General features: G+C 45.6%; 1 protein-coding gene across 1 annotated transcript; it reads right to left on the minus strand.

The window, feature by feature from the left end:
* Positions 1 to 3094: 3094 nt before the first annotated feature.
* On the minus strand, positions 3095 to 23588 carry cand2 (cullin-associated and neddylation-dissociated 2 (putative)). Its single transcript, XM_061219557.1, has 15 exons — positions 23373 to 23588; positions 21262 to 21405; positions 20505 to 20659; positions 20059 to 20182; positions 19409 to 19665; positions 18091 to 18196; positions 17670 to 17815; positions 14818 to 15086; positions 12951 to 13092; positions 10574 to 12085; positions 9795 to 9890; positions 9266 to 9435; positions 8501 to 8665; positions 6599 to 6706; positions 3095 to 3706 (listed from the first exon to the last, which is right to left on the minus strand). The coding sequence occupies exons 1-15, from the start codon at positions 23438 to 23440 to the stop codon at positions 3461 to 3463; spliced, it is 3708 nt and encodes a 1235-aa protein (XP_061075541.1). The 5' UTR covers positions 23441 to 23588; the 3' UTR covers positions 3095 to 3460.
* Positions 23589 to 23630: the final 42 nt, after the last annotated feature.

Genomic DNA, 23630 nt, shown 5'->3' on the forward strand with positions numbered 1-23630 from the left:
CCCTAAGCTCCCTTTGCAGGTCCTGTTTACAAAGATTTATATCTTTGGTCAATCCAATCTCATAACACGGAAGTGGAAGGTCCAGGGGAGCTGCAGAATATTGACCTGCGGTTGCCTAAACAAAGTTGCCGTTTTTGCATGATGTCGAAAGACATGTTCCTGTTGCACCTTTTAAAATGGAAAGTTAATGCGGTTTTAAATTGTGCAACTTAGTATGTTTCCTGACTCCAGGGCACCAATGCAGCCCTTAGTCCTCTAATTAAGCCAAAGATCGTAAAGAAAAGGATGAAGTAGTTCATCCAACATCAGATTGTTGTGTCAAAATAAAGGTAAGCTCCTTGGACCTCTTTTCTGTTCCCAAATTTATACTGGAAGGTAGATGTTAGATCTGATTAAAACCATAACCTTCCTTCATGTGTCCAGTGGATAGCCCCACCACCACTGACCATTCACTTTGTCCTGTGGCTTGTATGGTTATGGTCCAGGCCCAGAAACTTCCTGTGTACAACATCAAGTTGCTGGAGGTTCTTACGAGTAGGCTAACAGGTAAGAGATTGACTCGCACTGGTTTTGAATGGTGCTGAATGTTCCTGTAATTGTACTGTATCTCTGGGTTTTGGAATGTGTCCTACTATATTCGGAAAGGTTAAATGATTTTATAAAAACCAAAGTAACTCATGCCACACAAGGGGCTTTATTGCATTTCAATCAAGGCAGCTCAGGAAAAACTCTTAAATTCCCTGAAAATTGTTTTCAATCAATGTCTTGCATTTGCAAGTCCTGATGGAATATTGGCATTTTTTCAAGTTGTGAATTGAATTGAATTGAATTATTTTTCCTTGAATTGACTAAATGCCAGTGGAATTGACCTGTGCCCCGGTTGTTGGTTCTGAAAGATGTTGACTGGCTAGGGCAGGGGTGGCCAACTCATGGAGGACCAGTGTTTTTGCAAGTTTTTGTTGCATCCAGTGGGCTGATGAGGTAGCACAGTACTGTTTCCATGCGAGAATTACACCACACAAATGCTTTACATATAAGGCAGCAGTCTCCAACCCTGGTCCCAGATAGCTACTGGGTCGCCTGTTTTTTGTTTTCACCTTAAAATCAGCACTGTGTCGAGACCCAGGTAACAGGTAGGGTGAGTTAACTGTGTAATCAACTGCTCTAATTGATTAATTAGGTGCAGAGTTACAATGAAAACCAGCACACCCTGTCGCTCTCCAGGACCAGGGTTGGAGGCCACTGATATAGGGACACCTGGGGGGTATATCACAAAGCAGGATCACTGAGACAGCTGGCTAAGTTCACTGAGGAAAAACCCAGAATCCTTGCAAAACTGCACCATGGACTGAAGTAAAAACAGCTGTTCTGGGTTGTACTCTGAACTTATTCAGCAAACACAGGAATCGTGCTTCAGGCTATACCCCCCAGACAATTGTTCACCTGACACTCTTGTTAAGCAGTATTACCTGTAAATGTGGCAAAACTGTCATATCACTTGGGCTAATGATTGGACTGGTTAAAGATTTGAGCGCAGAAGTTGGGTCTGAATTTGGGAATAGCGTACGGCCCTCCACCCTTCCACCCCTGGCCCGGTCCTGTCCATGCATGTCTGCCTCCCCAAACCATCCCTCTGGGGTTCCCCATACCCTGGCAGGTGTAGGCTGGGGAGGTAAGAGCACTGCAGTGGAGGTACCCATTCCATCCCTGGCTCCTCTCATAGCCTCGCGATGGAAGATAACCTGCAACACTTCCTGATCCCTGCCCAGTGGCATTATGGGAGTCGTAGTCACAAATAACGGGAGAGGTTACCTGCCATGGAACTGCTACTCATGTTCATAGCTACTTGTTTGTCTCATTATGGATGTATTAAACTTCATACTTGGCCATTCTTAGTATTATGCACTGAATTATGACATCCTACATAGTTTGCATTGTGTTTTGGAAATGTGCATAGTTTGGTAACGCATGTTCTCAGTGTATGTTTGGTTACCAATAATATTGAAAATGTCATAACCTTACTGTTTGAGAAGGTAGAACATACAGATTTTGTGTGTAATCTTTCATGGCTGCATGATTTGAGTTGGATGACTCGTTGTTTGATAGAAAGGCCTACTACTGCAAATGTATGAAAACATATTCCACTTTCCCCTGGGACAGGCCCAGGGCAGCAGGGACGTCAGCTGATATGGGTTAACGTTGATGTTTTCTCCTCTGCCTGTAGAACTCGCTGCATAAATCATTGTGGAGAGGGCAGCACAGCAGGCTATTGAGGTCACCAACCCCTATGCAAGACTGCAGGAAAATGAGTGAATATGCACTCATCTGCACTCTAATTATTTGTAAAAATAAAATAAAAAAATAAAAGGTAAGGTAAATAAAACAACTTTTGTTTTTTTAATTATTTGTTTTTAAAAGGTTATGTGATGGTTAGCTGGCTATGGAAACAAAAGCTACTTTGCTACGAAAACAGCTAAAGATGGAGAGCCCTGTTACTAATTTAAAGACGTATAACATTATAACTAAGGAGTGTACATGTTTGTAAGTGCCATTATCTTGGTTTAGTTTTTTCCCCTCTTTTGTATTGTTTGAATTGTCTTGTATTTTATTGTCTCGTAGTTTTTTATTTATAATATTGTCTGCTGCTGCTTGGTCAGAACACCCTCAAAAACACGGCATTCTCCTGGTTAAAGGATAAATAAAATAAAAGGACTTATTTTGCTGAAAAATCAAGATTATGTGGTGTCTTTTGTATCACGGTTGATTTAAAAGGTGGGGGAGCTTCATCTTCAAGTTGATGATATAAAAATGTAACACAAACATAAACTATCAGAACTCAAATGGTGCACACACAATGTGATGCAATGGTACACACTTTGACAGGCTGAGGAATCACAATTCATTATGTCGGGGTGATCATGTGGCCAGATGCATTGAGATAGTTGTGTGATCATGTTATGAGAGCATATTCGTAAAGCATATTGGAGATAACTGCTCCTAGTCTGAGACACTTGAATACGAGCCCCAGACCCCACGGTCAACCATCCTCTTTCAAAAAGTGCTGTAGAGTCGAATGCTCATTATGTTAATGATACAGGCACACTGGTAACTGTAGCTGGTTTAATGGGGGTACAGGTGTCATTTTCAGAGAAAATGAATGACATTGTAAGAACAGGTGGGATGGAGGTTTGGCTGGAGAACTTTGAGTGTTTGGGTGCGGTGTTGTGCCACTGCATTCCTGCTGGGTTGGTGTGCTGGGCAGTTTTTTTCCTCTCGTAAACCACCGTATCCACAAAATGGTGGTTATTCCTACACCAGGCTCAAGGATACGTGCAGTGTGCAATGGTCGCTCGTCACGACTCAAAACCAAAAGGTCACATAACATAAATAATTGGGCTCATGAGAAGTTTAAGAGTGGGAAGGACGGGGCCCTTGCAGGCCCCCTTGCGGGGCCCCCAGTTTAGCTGGTGTCCATGGCCTCCGAGGGGCCACAGGCGGAGGAGGAGGAGGAGGAGGGGGTGTCCCTCTGGACGCTCTCGAAGATGGAGGACATCTCCGGGCTGGAGCGGATCTGGCTGGCGAAGTCGGCCATGGCGGGACTCTTCTCCACCTCGCCGATGGACAGCAGGGCCGCCACGGCCCTCATCGCGGAGCGCCGGAGCTCCTCCTGCTTCTCGAACTCCTGCTTCACCGAGCCGGACTTCACCTGTGGCACGGAGCACTACGTCAGCACCCCCGGACGCGGCCCGGAACCCTGCCTCCGAAAAACCGACGTTCCCTGAACCCAACCGTTAAGCGGGCTAGTGAGGTGATGCTCAACTCAACCTATCGGTTCTTTCCGAAGGCCGGCTCAATTCTTCAGGATCGAACCCACCCTTTGCTGAGTGAATTCTGGCTTCTTAAATGATACAGAATTAGCTATTTAGCTGATGCTATTATCCAAAGCGACGTACAGTTGATAAGACTACACAGGGGACAATCACCCCGGGAGCAATGCAGGGTCATGCTCAAGGGCCCAACAGCTGTGCAGATCTTAATGTGGCTACACCAAGACTAGGACCACCAAACCTTTGGGTCAGACATGTACCTTAGTGTCAGACATGTACCTTAGCCACTAGGCTACTGGCTGCCCCATATTCTTCCTTAGGGGTGGCAGTTTAGGGGCCCCAGGTAACACTGATAAATAGGGATGGTATGGGGAACTATAGATAAGAATGCACTTTTGGGTGATTGAGGGATTGGTTATACGTACTTTTTATGAATTTGACCTCTTGTGATGCGTTCACACTCAGTGAGCACTTTAGTAGGTATTTATTAGACTTATTTTTTAGACTACAGGGGTGGCCTGTAGTGTAGTGGTTAAGGTAACTGACTGGGACAAGCAAGGTCGGTGGTTCTAATCCCAGTGTAGCCACAATAAGATCCGCACAGCCATTGCGCCCTTGAGCAAAGCCCCTAACTCTGCATTGCTCCAGGGGAGGATTGTCTCCTGCTTAGTCTAATCAACTGTACATCACTCTGGATAAGAGCGTATGCCAAAATGTAATGTAGACTTATTGGTCTTTTGCAGCAATTTTTAATTATAAATATCCTGCCTGCAGAACAAATGTGCCCTTGAGTATGAATAAAGAAACTTTGACCCTCAAATACAGCATGTGCACACCAGTACACTGCTGAGTGTTCACAGGGGGGAGGATGAGTGTTCACACATTTAACTCTCACCTAGTCCTGTTGCTTTGTTTGCGGTTTGGATCTTATGTATGACCATTGTCTTGTTTGTTGGACTCTGACTCTCACCTAGCCTATTTTGATTTGTTTGCTGATTGGATTTTCACCCTTGCCTCTCTTACGGGTGATTCCACCCTTGCTCATCTGTTGGCCCCAGTGCCTCACTCGTGCTCGACCCTGTTCGCCCACCCTGACTGTGCCTTTGATTTGCCCCTCTGCTCACCGTATAGTGGCTCCAGTAGAGTGTTTCCGGCTGGATTGCATCCTTCCAACGGGACACTGTTTGTTATTTTGCTTTGTTATCTTTCCTGTGTTATTTTTGAAGGCGATCCTGGGAGGAGACTTGATCTCCGTTGGGGGTTGGCTAGACGCCACTTCCAGCCCGGCAAAGACTACCTGAGGTTTATTTAGGTTTGTTTAGGTAGACAGGACTGGAGTTACTTGTCGGTCTGCAGTGTTTGTTTCATTCTTACTCCCCCATTCTACACTCTATCTCCCTGACCTTTACCCCGTCACAGCCTGACCCTAGACTGAGCACTCTATCTCCCTGACCTTTACCCTGTCACGGCCTGACCCTAAACCGGGTCGTAACAGTGACCCATAATGGCTGGTTCAAATCCCTGGAACTGGCATTATTCCTCTGGGCAAAGCACTTGACTTCAATTGCTTCACAAAAGTTGTCCAGGTGTATCAGTGGCCATTATACAGAATATACCCTGTTCTGAGGAAGAGCAACTAGAAAGTCAGTAAGCAGAATGTGGGTTTGGCTCTTGCTCATCCTGGAGGGTGTGGGTTCTAGGTGCGTGTGCATGCAGGTTGTTACTCCTGGGCCCAATTTGCAAATTGGCTGTTTACCCCAACACTTGTATATAAGGCTACAGTTAAATGTTTCACATAGGGACACAAGAACAGTGTTCAGTTGTCATGAGCTTAAAAGATATAATAAGATATAATGTTAGCTCAAGCATGTGATAATAGCTACAGTCAAGTCACAAGTTCCAGAAACGGATAGATAAAGTTAAGTCACAAAGAGTTAAATCACGAAATCCAGAAATGAAATACAATACATTTGAATAAAACACTAATAGAGGTAAAACAATTAAAAATAAGCAATTTTCCATAACATTAGAACCATAGCTGCTGATGCCTTGCCCCGTCTTGTTTTCTACAAGGCTGAACATTGCCCAAGGTTACAGTAGCTCCCATTGTGAAATCACTTGGCATTCGATGTCAGTTGTAAATGGATGATTGCAGGCTTGTGTGGCACACAACATTGCTGAGACAGGATGTCAGGCAGCCCATCCTTTTGTTCTCCATAGGAGGCCATGCAAAGGCTGCTGAACTGGTTCCTCTACCAGTTCTATGGAAAGTGTCTCCCCACGGGACAGGGCAGGGAACACGGTACCTTACACAGGAAGGAGCAGGGATAGGGGACACGGTACCTTACACAGGAAGGAGCAGGGGCAGGGGACACGGTACCTTACACAGGAAGGAGCAGGGGCAGGGGACACGGTACCTTACACAGGAAGGAGCAGGGGCAGGGGACACGGTACCTTACACAGGAAGGAGCAAGGGCAGGGGACACGGTACCTTACACAGGAAGGAGCAGGGGCAGGGGACACGGTACCTTACACAGGAAGGAGCAGGGGCAGGGGACACGGTACCTTACACAGGAAGGAGCAAGGGCAGGGGACACGGTACCTTACACAGGAAGGAGCAGGGGCAGGGGACATGGTACCTTACACAGGAAGGGGCAGGGGCAGGGGCACGGATAGGGGCAGGGATAGGAGCAGGGGTAGGGGCAGGGATAGGGGAAGGGGCAGAGGTAGGGGAAGGAGCAGGGGTAGGGGCAGGAGCAAGGGCAGGGTACCTTAGAGGTGCACGTGGCTCTCAGCGGCTCCACCAGTCTGTCCAGTCTCTGCAGAACGGCGCTGGGGCTCAGAGACGAGAGTCTGGCCAGCATTATGAAGGTCAGCATCTGAATAAAAACGATATTACAGTTATGGAGTTATGGAGTATAGCCTATGTCAGATTTTTCACATTTGAACCAGTGTCTAATCCTTCCAACCTGTAAATCAGCTCAACCCCATGTCCTGTGGACTGCAGTGTCTGCAGGTATTTGCTCATACCTTGCACTACACCACCTGATTTCACAAATTATTTGACCTGATAATATTTTCAGATAATAAGCAAATTAGTGAAATCAGGTATCGCGCACGATTGAGGCAAATGCCTGCAGAAACTGCAGCCCGCAGGACTTTGAGTTGAGGTGCACTGCTCTGAATAGTACAGAGCTGTTTAACAGACACTTACTGTCTACTGGAGGTTAGTTTAACCTCTTAAGGTCACATTATGGTATAAATAGCGCGGTACACCATAAAGAACAAAGCGTCTATTGTCTATGTCAGGTGTTACCTGCATATCTGTCAGTGTGGGGCACTGTAGTATGTGTTATTATGTGGAAGGGCCCAGGGCAGCCTGTAGCCTAGATGCTAACGTACGTAACCGGGACCCGGGAAGGTTGGTGTTTCAAGCCCTGGTGCAGCCACGATGAAATCCGTGCAGCTGTCGGGCCTTAGAGCAAGGCCCTTAACTAAGGGGCTTAGTCTAATGCCGAGTTTAGACTACACGATCTTAGGCCTGATTTCCCACCTGCCGACAGCTTGTGGAGCTCACCGACAAAAGCCCCAGATTCGAGACGAGTCAGCGCTCTGGAAGCGGCGCTCGATCGCTGCGTCTGAACCGTTCAGAGACGCGATCCGAGACTCGCCGACGTGTGTCGAGAGGTATCAGGCGGGCTAAATATCTGGACCTGTCGGGGAGTCCAAAATCCTGCAGTGGGAAACCTGTTGTATCTGGCAGTGAGAACAGCAATGACCTACAGCCAATCAGAGCGCAAGGCATGGGGGGGGGGGGGGGGGGTAATCAGCAGAGCACAACCAGAGACCCCCTCCATTCTGGCACAACATCAACAAACACGGCTAGGAGAGAGGCAGTAATATTAAATACTTACTGTAGGCTACATGTAATGGTGAGGTGCACCCTGACTTTTGCATATTGCTTTCATGCAAAGTACTAGAGAAATGTATTCGGAAATTTGAAGGAGCTATACAAAGTATAAAAGTATAAAATGTAAGTGTGTGTTGTTAAATTAATTATACATTTTTGAGGAATCAAAAGGTTTCCCGCATTTCCTGTGTCACTTCTCGCTTGTGTGTTTGTGATAAAACAGTTTTGAGCACCAGACTGACTGGCCGGAGATTCTCCTGCTGAAAGATCTTGTAATATGTGACCCCCCCTGTTGCTGATCTGTCATGTAGTGGGCCATCCACAAGGACTTCAAGATGCCTGAACATAAGACCGAAAGTCGTGTTGGGCGAACAGTACAGCGATCTGACCACTTTGAAAGTCATGTAGTGTGTAGAGGGCATAATCAACTGTAAGTTGCTTTGGATTGCCTTGTGTATGCCATAGATTATAATAGCACTAATGTATAGTTATTTTAGTACTCGGGGTATTCTAGCTGCCAACCGCGGTATGCTACTTGGTAAGCTGATATACTCTACGAGGCTTCAATTTGCATAAATATGACCATGCTAGGACTCGGGTCCTGCTCATACTTGTCCCTGTGTTTGATGTAGACTTAAGTACGTCGCTCTGGATAAGTCCGCTAAATTCCTTTCACGTAATGTAATGGATAAAATCATCAGCTCAATAACAAATGACGTCTCAATGCGGTCAGGACAGGAAGCTTCCCCTCGTTCCCTGTTACCCTGATGTCGTAGTGGTCCTTCAGCCCCTCCTCCACGTGGTTCAGGTACTGGAAGATGTCCAGACAGTCCAGGCAGCTGTCCAGCAGGGTGTACATGCACTCGAACGCCGCCTTCCGCACGTCTAGGCCGTCATCCACAGTGTGCTTGAAGGGTCCCATCTCCACCTGCAGCAGGACACCAGCTCTGCTCACTTACATACACCTTTCCCCAGCCCTTTCTGCCTTTTCCTGGTCATTGGTGAAAAGCTCTGAATTTGCAATTACCACATTAAGTTGTTTTTCCTGTTTTGTTTCCGACGCTGCACGAGTGTCAGTGGGAAGTGTTGGATATTTCACAGACCAGTTGGCAAGACAGCACGTGTTAACGCAATTACACACGGTTTATTTCTGTTTTCACACTGCTAGAATCAGTTTTATTTATTTTTTCTATCATTGTCACTAAGGGCCAGATTTACTGCGACCGCACCAACATACCCTCATCAGACCGCATTTTCTGCTGCAAGTTTCACATACGTAAATATGGCCCTAACTGCTTATACATGGACATTTTTCAGGGAATCATAAAAACAAGAAGTGTGCTACTATGCATGGTTCTTGATGTAAATCACTGAATATTTCATAGGCCATTTGACAAGAAAATGCTCATTCATCTCAGAATTTGAAACTGTAAGCCCTGTATTGTTTCTAATTTGATACTTTACTTGATTTGATCTGTGCAGACGGGTAAACGGTTTAGCGGTTTGCGCGGTGAAGGCGGTACGCTACCTCGCGGATGAGCTCTTTCCTGATCTGGGTTTCGGTGTAGAGGTGGGGCAGCACGGACCCCAGCAGACCGCGGATCAGGGTGGGCTTGTTGTGGGCGGCTGAGTTGAACATCACTAGGGCCACGCGCCGCACGTTCAGGTCTGGGTCCTGCAGCATCTTCAGGAAGTCCCCTGAGAAGGGCAAGGAATATCAGCCTCTTTGTTACCAGAGCTGGGTCAAATACCTGTTTCTGGCACCTTGACTGTCCCGAGCCCAGTAATACTGTAGAAGTATTTCAAGTTTTACAGGCATTTCAAAAAGTATTTAAAAAATGTGTGACACAGGTCTGTTTGTGTTTTCAAGGATGTACGTGTATGTATCTATGTGTCTGACTGTTTAATGAGCTGCACTATGACAAATTCCTCTCAACTCTGTTGATATGGCAATAAAGTATAAAGTGTATTGTACTGTACTGTACACTGTATTGTATTGTATTGTATTGTTCGGGATGAAGGGCATTTATAGCGATCTGTTGAGGGTCTGCTCTTACCTATGCAGCCTTTAAGCAGGGCGTCGATGGGCTGTGGCTGGTCCACGATGGTGAACTTAATGGCTGTTACCACGGTACTGCGGGCATGAGGGGACCCTGGGAGGGGAGGAGGGCCAGTGAGTGATGCCACTGAGTTACAGAAGCAGTGATGTCACTGTGAGTGACGGAAGTAGTGATGTCATTGTGAGGCAGAGAAGCAGTAATGTCTGATGTCATTACAGAGCTGCATTTTCTCATTCTGATTCCACTATATTGTTGCACTGTTGCCAATTTAGTAGCTTCTTCGGACTAGAAATGCTTCCTTCTAAAATGGACAGCAACAAAATTTCCAAAGGTCTAATTTACTTTTACATTTACTTGCACAAACTACATTCACAAACACTACAATTTACCAGTACAAATCTACTTTCAGAAATGCATTAATACTCTGTAAATATATAAGATATAATTATTGTGTTCATTACTTTAAAATATCAGTGCACAATCATGCACTTGATTTCATCATCAGGTGAATGTTATCATTACATCAGTATATCATCACATTTTATGTTGTTACATTACATCACATTTCATTCACAAAGTGTAACATTAACCTATCAAATGAAATGTATATTGGAACAAGAAGATAGGATAAGAGATGATTATCCGACCTTACATAACTACACCTATAACAGTGTCCAGAAGGTAACCCAGTTAAAGGTAGTCAAGGCAGCCATTATATCCTAGTTCCTATGCCTCCCAGGGATACCCTTTGGAAATAAAATGGTGGTTCTCCTTACCTGAGGACAGTTGCTTTTTGAGGCGGGGCAGGAGCTGAGAGGGGTTGACCAGGGTGAGCTTTCCCAGACACTCGGCCACGACGTTTCGGGTGCCCTCCTCTGGACACTCGCAGTGCTTAAAGAGCAGGGCCCAGATCTCCTCCACATGGGGCTTGAGGCTCTCGGCCGTGGAGGCGCTGATCACCTCCTTCAGGGAGTGGAGGAGCAGGTACTGCCTCTTGGGCTGACTGCCGATCTCCTTCAGCATGAAGGGCAGGTACTCCTCCAGGTTGCCCACGCAGATGTTCCCCAGGGCGCAGGAGGCGGCCGACTTGACCTCCTCGTTGCTGGAGGAAAAGGCCTCGAGGATAATGGTCTTCAGCTCTTTCTGGCCGCCCAGGTTCATGGAGCGACCCACCTCTCCCAAGCAGAGGAAGGACAGAATCCTCGCCGGCTCCGACGACCGGGTGCTCTTGACCTCCTGGATGAGGTTTGCGATCGTTCCGGAAGCTTCTTTGGGGCACGCTGACGCGAGAGCGGCCACACACTTGGCCACAGAGTAGTACGACTGCCTGTGCAAGAGCATGGGGTCCGGGGCCCGCTGGGACCCGTAGAAAGGGCCTGTCAAAGCTTTCAGGAGTTCATGGTAACCCGTGTTGCTTGCCTTGATCACCACGAGCACCTGGAAGAACTCCAAGATGGCCGCCAGCGCGCCGCCCTGCAGCAGGGGAGAGTGGACCAGGGCGAAGACCTCCGGCAGGATGGAGCTGCCGATCTTGGCCAGGGAGGGAGGGCAGACCCTGGCCATGCAGGTGAGCAGGCCCAGGGCCACCTGGGACACGTGCATGTCGCTCTCGCCGATCAGCGCCGGCAGCTCCACGAGCACGGGCTCCATGGCGGGGGGCTTCAGGCCGTCGCTGTAGTTCCGCACGATCACGCTCAGGGCGGTCAGGGTGCTCAGCTTCAGGGCCCGCTGGTTCTTCCTCAGGAAGGAGCCCAGGATGGGGACTCCCTCCGTCAGCACGGGCCTCAGGTCGATCCTGAGGGGAGACCCGGCCACCTGGGTCAGGGTCTTCACCGTGGTCAGCCTGGTGATCTCGTTCTTCAGCCTCTCCAGGAAGATCTGCAGGGTTGGCTGGAGGTCCTGGCCCAGCTGGTCTCCCAGGTGACAGATGATGTGGCCCATGCAGGAGATGGCCCTCTCCTTCACCTCCTGGTCGATGTCCGCCGCCTTCAGCCGCTTCAGGGTCACGGAGAAAAGGTCCTTCACGTAGGGTTTGGCGTCGAAGGCGGGGGATGGAACCTCCTCCACGGGCCTCATGATCTTCACCATCTGCTGGGTGACCAGCAGGGCCTCGGAGGTGATCTTGTAGAAGGGGTCCTCCACGCACGCAACCACTGGCGGGAGGACGACCCGGATGTGAGGGTGGAAGACCCCCGCCGAGTGGTTGCACAGAAGAACGTGGAGGAATGACAGAGCATCGATCTTCATGTTGGAGGATGTGGACTTATCTGTGAGGGAGTACAGGATGCCTGCGGGGAGAGATCAGGAGTATTGTGGTGTTTGCGGTTTTGTCCTTTCAGTCAGCAGTCAGTTTTGGCCAGGGGTGCCTGCATGTTTCAGTGCTTGAGTCATTGATTGGCTAATTCAAAGTTATTGGCTAATTGGCTAATTAATTGGCTAAAGAGTCTTATAAGCCAAAACCGGGTAGCCGATCATGTGCAATTGAGGGCTGAGTGTATGTCGGTTTTCATTTCGACCAATCACTACACCAGCTTATTTCACTACTTAGGTTGAAGGTATGTTAGTTAGTGAAATCAGTTGGTGTAGTGATAAGTTGGAATGAAAACCGACACATTATTGGGTACTTCTTTTTAAGACCCTTTAGCCACCTCTAACCTGTGGGACCTCCTAAAAAGTATGCTTTACTTGCCGAAAATTGTGCTCCTGAATGCACTCAGCAAAACCCAGGAAATATATATATCATCTGGTGATTTTAAGTACACTACGTTTAGAGAAAAGTTCACCTAGTGAATAACTTTCTCATTCAGTGTACTCAACTTGCTGTTTTGGACAGGGTCTGAATTGCAGTAGGCAGAACTGCATGTTGAGTAAACAGTCCATATTTTGAGGACACAGTAGTTAGGAGGCTGGACCTTTTTGCTCACTGCTCAGCACACATTTTACATATCCATGTAAGACATATTTCTGGAATCACAGATGTTTTCATTTGACTTGTTAAGATACAGATGCTGTTTACTCCTCAAAGAGAGTACGCTGAAGTGCAGATACTTCATTCAAAACGGTGCTTGCATTTCCCCAGGGCCTCTCAACATTGTGCAAACACAAAGACATTTTAACGAGGCTAACGTGTTAAAGTAGGGCATCGGCGGTTACCGGGGATGAGCGCGGGAATGTGGTCTCCCAGGGCGCCCGGCAGCACGTTGGCCAGCTCGGTGAGAAGGGAGAAGCAGCCCTGCCGGCACTTCATGCTCTTCTCCTTCAGCTGCCGGTGCAGAGCCTTCACCACCGTGGGAACCTGCGCCACGGGAAGCCATGACCACCGCATAAACACCCAAACACACGTTCCCCGGTGTAAAACCCAGCTATGAACCTGCACCATGAGAAGCCATGAAGCCACCACATGAACTCCCAAACACACGTTCCCCGGTGTAAAACCCACCTATGAACCTGCACCACGGGAAGCCATAAACACCCAAAACATACGTTCCCCGGTGTAAAATCCAGCTATGACTGGCTTGAACTGACTAGTTACCAGCTGTTTCAAAACATAACATGAGTGGGTCAAACCATATTGAGTACAGAGCTAGTCTGGGGGTGACATCAGTGGTAACAGCAGTTGTCTAGCAGTCGGAGGGTTGCCGGTTCGACACGCTCTGGGCAAGGTGCCTAACCCCCAAATGCTCCTGATGAGCTGGTTGGTGCCTTGCATGGCAGCCAATGAGAAGCATCAATTGTACAGTGCTTTGGATAAGGGCGCTATATAAATTCCTACCATTTACCATTGGTCTGAACTGATCAACCAGCTGCCAGTCGTTTCAAAACCTAGCTTGAGCTGTTTTTTAAGCAAGGTTCTGTTCTTCCATTTTGTGCATAGTATTCTCCCTGCATGGATGGGCACATTCAAGAGGACCATAAAACACACTCTATGGAGGAAGCTGAATAATTACATGGCTGCTCTGTAGAACTGGGTTCTGGATCCAATCAACATTTTTCTTTCTGACTCACAGTTTAATGCAAAAGCCAGTGTTGTTGTTCACAAGCACATTTGGAGTTAATTTACGTTTGTGTTTAACCATTAAGCAGACACTCGTATCCAGGTCAGCTTAGAAAGCATACACAGAGTTAGGCAAAGTGCAGTAATATCATTTACAAGCAGCACAGCTTTGGGTAATGCAAATATACAACACTAAGTGACATACTCTAATAGGCACAAGAGTTTTAGGTCATCATGCTGTAAGTAGCATCTCTGATTTGAGAGTATAGTGGTAAATGTATCACACATGTTTATGTGGGTATTTAACCACGATGCAGTTTGAACAGATGGGCGTTTCCACCCACAGTCGAATATAGATGGTGACTTGTGAATGTTTCAGGGAGCTCATTCTTACACTGGGGTCCAGAATAGAGATGGGCCATGCCTAAAATTTGAGACCCTCATGGGGAGGTATGGCAAGACATCTAAGTTACATGTTCTGACTGAATCCATAACTGACATTCCTTTCGGAATGTCAAATGTCGAAACAAATGTCTATTTGAACCAGGTTCGGCCAGAAGTAATTAAAGGCCCACACGCATCAGTGTTTTCTTCCAGGTTTTAGCATCTAATGCGCCCACAAAACGTAAAGAGCAATGACGTAGGTTTTAGTCCCGAACCCTCCCCTGAGAGCCCACTTCCTCCTCTGCCTCCTGTGGTCAGCTCTCATTTAATGGTAAATGGTAAATGGTTGGCATTTATATAGCGCCTTTATCCAAAGCGCTGTACAATTGATGCTTCTCATTCACCCATTCATACACACACTCACACACCAACGGCGATTGGCTGCCATGCAAGGCACCAACCAGTCATCCAATAATTATGAAAAAACATACGTCATGTCACAAATGTTTTTACAAACAGCAGAAAAATAGCAGTTAGACTTTTTTATTTATATGGAACGCAAATGGAAAGCTCCAGGATTATATGATAAGCACAAAAACTATGCGTGTGGGCCGTTACAGTCAAAGAGCGGAGAGAGCCCACCTGGCTCTTGAGCAGGGAGAGCGAGGGGTCTTCCTTGGCCCCGGGTGTGACGGCGGTCTGCTTCAGCAGCGAGATGAAGGCCAGGAAGATGTCGGTCTTCACATTCTCCTCGCGCTCCCTGAAGCGGGCGACCAGGGCGGGGCACACAGAGCCGTACAGCTCGGGCAGGAGGTCCCGCCTGCTCCCGATCACGGCCTCCAGGCACTTCACCGAGGACCGGCGCACCTTCCAGCTCATGTCATCGTCATCACTGTACTCGTCATCTGACTCTGTGAGGAGGAGGAGGAGGAGCGGGGAGGAGGAGGATGGGGGAGGAGGAGGAGGACGGGGGAGGAGGAGGACCGGGGAGGACGTGAGGAGGAGGAGGACCGGGGAGGACGGTGACACAGCGGAGGCGAGCCAATATCGAGAGAGGACACAAACAATAAGCCCTGCACAGTGGCCACTTTAATGCATAGACGCACATATCGCATCGGCCAATCGTGTGGTGGCAAAAAAAGGATGCAGACATAGTCAAGAGGTTCAGTTATTGTACAGGCCAAACATCAGAATGGGAAAGAAATGTGATCGAAGTGATTTTGTCCATGGAATTATTGGTGCCAGATATAGTGGTTTAATAGCTCAGAAACTGTTGATCTAATAAACACCTAATAAAGTGGTGACTGAGCGTATGTGTGATGGGGACACTAGAAGGTGCCATCCTTTCGATACGATGTTAATCTGAGGTTACCCTGACTCGCTGCAGCCAGAACAGACCCCATGTCCCTTTCCAAAGAGGAGGGGTGTTACCCTGCCTGACTGCACATGATTGGTTGCATAATCTTTAGTATTTCCAATACACTATGAATATTTAGGTAATTTCTGTAAAAGATAATTAAGTGCTCAGTTTATTGTACTGGACAGTAAATTAAATGGGAAAATAGTCGCTGCCCAACGTTTAAGATAATGCATTTAGAAAAAGACATACAGTCAGGTCCATAAATATTGAGACATCGACACAATTTTCCTCTTTTTGGCTCTATACACCACCACAATGGATTTGAAATGAAACAAACAAGATATGCTTTAACTGCAGACTTTCAGCTTTAATTTGAGGGTATTTACATCCAAATCAGGTGAACGGTGTAGGAATTACCACAGTTTCTATATGTGCCTCCCACTTTTTAAGGGACCAAAAGTAATGGGACAATTGGCTGCTCAGCTGTTCCATGGCCAGGTGTGTGTTATTCCCTCATTATCTTGTTTACAAGGAGCAGATAAAAGGTCTAGAGTTCATTTCAAGTGTGCTATTTGCATTTGGAATCTGTTGCTGTCAACTCTCAATATGAGATCCAAAGAGCTGTCACTATCAGTGAAGCAAGCCATCATTAGGCTGAAAAATCAAAACAAACCCATCAGAGAGATAGCAAAAACATTATGTGTGGCCATATCAACTGTTTGGAACATTAAAAAGAAAGAACGCACCGGTGAGCAACACCAAAAGACCCGGAAGACCACGGAAAACAACTGTGGTGGATGACAGAAGAATAATTTCCCTGGTGAAGAAACACCCCTTCACAACAGTTGGCCAGATCAAGAACACTCTCCAGGAGGTAGGTGTATGTGTGTCAAAGTCAACAATCAAGAGAAGACTTCACCAGAGTGAATACAGAGGGTTCACCACAAGATCTAAACCATTGGTGAGCCTCAAAAACAGGAAGACCAGATTAGAGTTTGCCAAACAACATCTAAAAAAGCCTTTACAGTTCTGGAACAACATCCTATGGACAGATGAGACAAAGATCAACTTGTACCAGAATGATGGGAAGAGAAGAGTATGGAGAAGGAAATGAACTGCTCATGATCCAAAACATACCACCTCATCAGTGAAGCATGGTGGTGGTAGTGTCATGGCGTGGGCATATATGGCTGCCAATGGAACTGGTTCCCTTGTATTTATTGATGATGTGACTGCTGACAAAAGCAGCAGGATGAATTCTGAAGTGTTTCGGGCAATATTATCTGCTCATATTCAGCCAAATGCTTCAGAACTCATTGGACGGTGCTTCACAGTGCAGAGGGACAATGACCCGAAGCATACTGCGAAAGCAGCCAAAGAGTTTTTTAAGGCAAAGAAGTGGAATGTTATGCAATGGCCAAGTCAATCACCTGACCTGAATCCGATTGAACATGCATTTCACTTGCTGAAGACAAAACTGAAGGGAAAATGCCCCAAGAACAAGCAGGAACTGAAGACAGTTGCAGTAGAGGCCTGGCAGAGCATCACCAGGGATGAAACCCAGCGTCTGGTGATGTCTATGCGGTCCAGACTTCAGGCTGTAATTGACTGCAAAGGATTTGCAACCAAGTATTAAAAAGTGAAAGTTTGATTTATGATTGTTAGTTTGTCCCATTACTTTTGGTCCCTTAACAAGTGGGAGGCACATATACAAACTGTTGTAATTCCTACACCGTTCACATGTACACATGAGCTTAGAATTGAAGGGCCCCATTTTAAAATATTTTTGTCAAAAAGAAGTGATTATATTAACATTAACATTATATTTAGATCCTGTCATCCCTGTGCTTCCTGATCACGGGTGTCAAACTCCAGTCCTGGAGGGCCACAGTGTCTGCTGGTTTTTGTGGTTTCCTTTCAATCAGCAGCCAGTTAAGGCCTTGAGAAGGTGTGTGTCAATGAAAGACTTTGAAATGTATCCCTGGTACTGAAATGCAAAGACACACCAAAAACGAGCAGATACTGCGGCCCTGCAGGACTGGAGTTTGACTGGAGTTTGACACCCCTGTAATCTAGGTCTTTCCCCAGTAACCCCAGTATGTTTGTGTCCCTAGAGCTAAGGTTGATACGGTACCTTGGTCTTCATCATCCCCGTCCTCGGTCTCCATGGAGTCCTCCTGGTCATCGTCAGAATCGTAGTTGTAATTGGGGTCGTAGGTCATGTACTTCAGGCACAGCTTGATGACAGTGGAAATGTGAGGCGACATCTCCTTCGGACACCTTTTACAAACCACAGGCACAGTCTCAGTGTTTATCGTATACTTTCTATTGATGTTTTGCAATTGTTCGATCATTTCTGTTGAATGTTTGTTTTCGCCATTCAAATTAAGCATGGCTCAGGCAGTAAGAGCAGTTGCCCGGTTAAATAAATAAATACCTAAAAAGTGATCAATGAGCGTATACCATTAACTGTTCAACTGTTACATTATAGTTGTTTTACATTCTCAAGCGTTTAATTCCACAATTGAATATGCGGTATATGCATCCTGTTTTACCTGCGCACAAAGGCTTCAAAAGCCTGGAAGCAGTACTCCCTGAGCTCGTCATCCTCCACACTGCAGAACTTCACCACCATCGGGACGATCTTTTCCAAGTGCTCTCCTGTGACAAGGCCCAGGCACAGAGTGCGTTATTCTACACAATGCTGCCATCTGCAGGTCATGCTAAGTATTGCACCCTGCACCCATCTGGCCTGTTGTGGTTACTGCAGGTCGAATTCCGCATAAAACAGTAGCTAATATATTGGGAAGGTAAAATCAGATTGTTAAACAGAGCACAGTATTGTGCAGTAGCACATCCCATTAACACCAGTGATCTAAAAGAGGCGGATGTCTGATCTAAAGGTGGCTAATCGAAATTCAGTTAACATAAAAATGCATTCAGCATGACACAGGTTCAGAAAAGTAATTTTACACATATCTGAAAGCTTGAATCAAATATCTCTACCTAGAGCAAAATTTGGGGAATATTCAGGGGTGGAATTATCAGGAACATACGGAAATTAATGGGAAATTTAAAAGGAAATTGTGAGAGCTATTCTGCACAGACTGTGTTTATCATGTCACATGCATATAGAAACAAAAAACCTTGACCTTATCATAAGCAGACATAATAGTAAAATGAAAACATTTACAATTTAAAGTAGTAGTCCTATTTTACTGAACAAAAAAACAAGGGCTGAATTAATGGGAAAATGGGTGGTAAATGGGTCCTTACAATATTCTGTGCAAGAGATGAAAGTGCACTGCACACCTGGTGTCCTTTTATGTGTATTTCCCCTAAGATTTTTAATTGGTTCCAAAATTCAGAACCTTAACTTCCCATGGAAAGTTTCCAGATGGTTTAACCCGAGAATTTACCAGAATTATCCAACCCTATCTCTACCATACCTGCCTTTCCAGCAATGCCTAAAGAAGAAAATGTGTTAAGTGTATTTGCCCTTCGCACTGTAGCCAAAGTCACAGAGTTTTACAGTGTTTGTACTAAATTTGGTGAGTTCGGTATTCCCAGTTAAGTTCAGGAACTCAGATAAAATTTAAATAAAGTCTATTTCATTAGTACTGGAGCAGGGGTGTCAAACTCCAGTCCTGGAGGGCCGCAGTGTCTAAAGGTGTTTGTGGATTCCTTTCAATCAGCAGCCAATTAAGGCCTTGAGAAATTAATGTATCTCTTGTGCTGAAATACACCAAAAACCAGCAGACACAGCGGCCCTCCAGGACTGGAGTTTGACACCCCTGTACTATAGGTTCTGATTCATGCCTCAGCGATGTTCTGTGCTGTGCTGTGGCCCCTCCCTGCCGGTGCCAGGCTCACCCACTCGGTGCCCGCCCTGCCGGCTGACAGTTGCCAGGCACTGGATGTAGGTGCGGGTGGCGGAGGTGGGCGGGCCCCGGGCCAGCTCGGACAGCAGGTGCTCGGTCAGCTGGGTGAAGAGGGCGGGGCTGCAGCTGGGCACCAGGTGGCCCAGGGCGATGATGGCCCTCTTCCTCACGGCCAGCCGCGGGCTGGTCAGCTGGGGCAGCAGGCTGCTCAGGATGGAGGGGTGGAAGCTCACCAGGGGGCCGCTCAGCCTGCAGGGAGGCAGAGAGTGGGTCAGACAGGCAGTGAAACAGACAGAAAGTGAAACAGGATTGACAGTGCAACAGACAGACAGTGAGACAGGATTGGCAGTGCAACAGACAGACAGTGAGACAGGATTGGCAGTGCAACAGACAGACAGTGAGACAGGATTGGCAGTGCAACAGACAGACAGTGAGACAGGATTGGAAGTGAAACAGACAGACAGTGAAACCAGTATTGGCAGTGAAGCAAACAGGCAGAGAAACAGACAGGCAATGAAACACACCGACAGTAAAAGACACAGGCAGTGAAACAGGATTGGCAGTGAAACAGACATGCAGTAAAATAGGATTGGCAGTGAAACAGGATTGGTATGATCCCAGCTTGTCTGCCTGGACTGTTACCTGGCCAGCATATCAGACAGGATGTCCAGGGCTTCCAGCTGGACAGACACATCGTCCTGTTTCCCCAGAGCACCCATCAGCTGGGAGGTGATCTTTTTACACACACTGGCAGTCAGAGTCAAGCCTGCAACCCACAAAAAGCACCAACTTTTATTATTATTTATAACCATCGAGTCAAGACTACAGCTGAGGGGACATAAGGGACCTGTGTCTATAAATTTTTGATATTGAGGTTCTCTCTGCACATAGTAGAGTTGTGATATATTAGGCTTCAGAATTTTGAAGTAGTCTTGCTCCAGTCTTAGTTTTAATGTGATAAAAAGAGATTCCATGTCTTTAATCTGTTTTTAGAGCATCCCTGTGCTTATAAATCATGTCTGATTGAGATCTGAGGTTTACAATACTATAATCCTCAGCCCTGGTGATGTGATGAAGACAGCGCCCACCTGTGGAGGAGGCGGGTAGCTCAGCGATGACGGTCTTCAGGCCCATGCTGGAGATGTCTCTGAGCTGCTCTTTCTCCGACATCATGTTACAGCACAGCGTGTCCACCATGGTCTCCACCTGGTACTCCTTTACCTTACTGACCAGGGGGCCTAAACTACACACACCACAAACGAGTGTACACACACACACACACGTGAAGGCACACACACACACGTGTGCACGCACATGGACACACACACATACATGAAGGCACACACACGCACGCAGGAAGGCACACACACACACACACGTGTGCACGCACGTACATGCACACACACACACACACACACACGAGTATACACGCACATGCACACACAAACACACACACACGTAGTTGCATAAAGGATAGAGGATACATCAGGAAAAAATCTGAAGAAAACATCACAAGTGTTTAAACACAAAGTAAATGAACATGAAACAGGCTACAAGAAACAAGAGCTTGTGTAGCAATACTGTCTGAGATTAACAGGAAAAGCACGACTACATGAAAATCCTCATTCAAGTGATTATCGTCATAGGGTTCTCTCTGCGGATATGACATGTTTGGCTCTGTTTTGCATTGTGTTGTTCAACGTTTCCACATCGTTAATGCATTTTATCGTGAGACTCTCAGATAGAACATTATAATTTGACGCTCTTGACCTGGCTGTGACCCAGCAGACATGAGGGGTTCGGGGAGTGGAAGGAATCCGGAAAGGGGGACGGACGTGTCCTCACCACTTGACCGCCAGGTTCTGCACCTCTCCATTCTTATCCTCCAGCAGCTTGAGCAGCATGGCCACCACCTTCCTCTCGCTGTCCTCGTCCAGCTTGATGGAGTCCTTCTGCAGCTCCATCATCAGGTCATTGGTGGCCATGAACCTGGGCATCAGCACAGACATTTCACAAACATTTACGCACACATTTACACAAACATTTACATACACATTTACAAAAACATTTACACAAATATTTACACACAAAACAGGTGTTCATTTACCAATTTTTATGATAATTACAGTGACCTTCATTATGTTTGGGACAAGGACCCATCATTTATTCATTTGCCTCTGTACTCCACAAGTTGAGATTTGTAATTAAAAAAATCATGTGGTTAAAGTGCACATTGTCTGATTTTAATAAAGGGCACCATAATGCTTGGGACACAGCAATATAAATGAAAGTAGTCATGTTTAGTATTTTCTTGCATATCCTGTGCTTGCCATGACTTCCTGATATCTGTGACCTATCAATACCACCAGTCTGGATATCTTATTCTCAGGTTGTCCTACAAGCGATACTACAACCTTTTACATTTTAATGGATATCTGTGGGAATTGGGTGTGGGACTAGATTCAGCTGTAAATTATGCTGATACAGTATGGAACACATTTGTTGGCTAAATGGCTTTAAGTCATCATGGGTCCAAGGTAGCAAATGAGTCTCAAACCACTGTGCTGCTGCCAGATATGCAGTAGATATTAAAATAATTGTTTCTCTTGAATTTTCTTTCCATTGACTTCAACAGGAGAAACAATTATTTTCATATCTATACTACATATCTGGCAGCAGTATGGTGGTTTGAGGATCATTTCATACTTTTGACATTTTGGAGGGCACTGTATAATAATAATAATAATAATAATAATAATAATAATAATAATAATAATAATAATAATAATAGTAAATAATAATAATAATAATAATAGTAAATAATAATAATAATAATAATAATAATAATAATAATAATAATAATGCCAATGTTCATGCTATTGCTACATGCTAATTCTAAATGCAAGGACAACAGTTCCATAATACCAAATTGAACTCAAAGGCCTACAAATGATAATGATAACGATAATGATCATAACAATGATAATAATTTATATAGAGATTTCAAAGAACCTTGCAGTACTTCAACCACCTTTTAGATATGGGATACTGTAGCTATATACATTTATATGCCTTTAACATGTTCTAAAATGGAGGATGTTACTATATGAGTGATTTCTGAACTGCAATTACAACAATAAATAAACAACAAAATCTCTCTTTTTTTGTTAGATTTTATACCATAATGCTAACCACGCATCACCAGCCAACTTTAGGTACTTCCTAACTCTGTGCTCTTTGGTTGTGAAATGTTGCAAACTGGAAAACAGTAGTACTGCAGTATAGTGTCAATGTAGTGTAAAGGTTAGGGAACTGGACTTTAAACTCCCACACTGTGGGTTTGATTCTCTGATGGTGCTGTACCTCGGTAAGTAACCTGAATGACCTCAGTTAATACACATTTGCATAAATGGATTGTTGTGTAAAGTGTGCTATATAAGTTAAGTATGCTGATTGTGTACTGCATTCTACTCTCATAACTGTCTATGTCCCTTTAGCTTTGGAATTGGTGGCAAGTGTGGTAGTGTTTAGGGGCAAACATTTTTGAGTTTCTGTTGGGATTTAAGCATTTAGAGGCATTGCAGTATTGTTTATGTTGTTGTAAAGTCAGAGATTTCTGTTATCTTTTATTTTACACATTTATGAATGCTCTTACTACAGTAAGGCTAGATGAACTCAAACAGAGTGAGAGGGAGAGGGAGAGGGAGAGAGAGAGAGAGAGAGAGAGAGAGAGAGAGATTTTCTTTCAGTTTGTATTACACAACTCAATTGAGCAAGTATCAGAAAAGTGGGAATTATAATAAACTTGGCACAACGACACACACACACTCACAACTCTTTTGTATGTTTGTTTACTTTCCAGTAGCAGTCTGCCTCAACATAATTAAAATTCCTTTAACTGGAAGAATGTTCTATGTTTGCTATCCGAACATACAAACAAATACAGACTCTCTTACCTAAAATCTTTGTCAGTAGATGTCATTTTCTCCAGTAGGTTGGAGATGTGATAGGACACATTTGTCATCCTGACTTAGTTGTTAAAAGTATAACTTAAACGTAGCGATTTATAATTTAAATCCCAAATATAAGAACGGAAGAAATGGAGAAGATTTTAACGGGAGAACATGGCGAGAGAAGGGGGCAACAGTGACGCTCTAGGGCCAGGAACAAACTGGGAAACATGACACTGAGACTGTGTTATAAATAGATAGAGG

This window comes from Conger conger, chromosome 14, assembly GCF_963514075.1.
Source record: "Conger conger chromosome 14, fConCon1.1, whole genome shotgun sequence".
In the NCBI taxonomy this organism is placed as follows: domain Eukaryota; kingdom Metazoa; phylum Chordata; class Actinopteri; order Anguilliformes; family Congridae; genus Conger; species Conger conger.

Coding starts and splice junctions, on each gene's coding strand:
- cand2 (XM_061219557.1), bottom strand. CDS start 23,440: ATGACAAATGTGTCCTATCACATCTCCAACCTACTGGAGAAAATGACA. Junction 18,197..19,408: donor GCAGGGCGGGCACCGAGTGG/GTGAGCCTGGCA, acceptor GCCTTGTCACAG/GAGAGCACTTGGAAAAGATC. Junction 9,436..9,794: donor CCTGCTTAAAGGCTGCATAG/GTAAGAGCAGAC, acceptor TGCCCTTCTCAG/GGGACTTCCTGAAGATGCTG.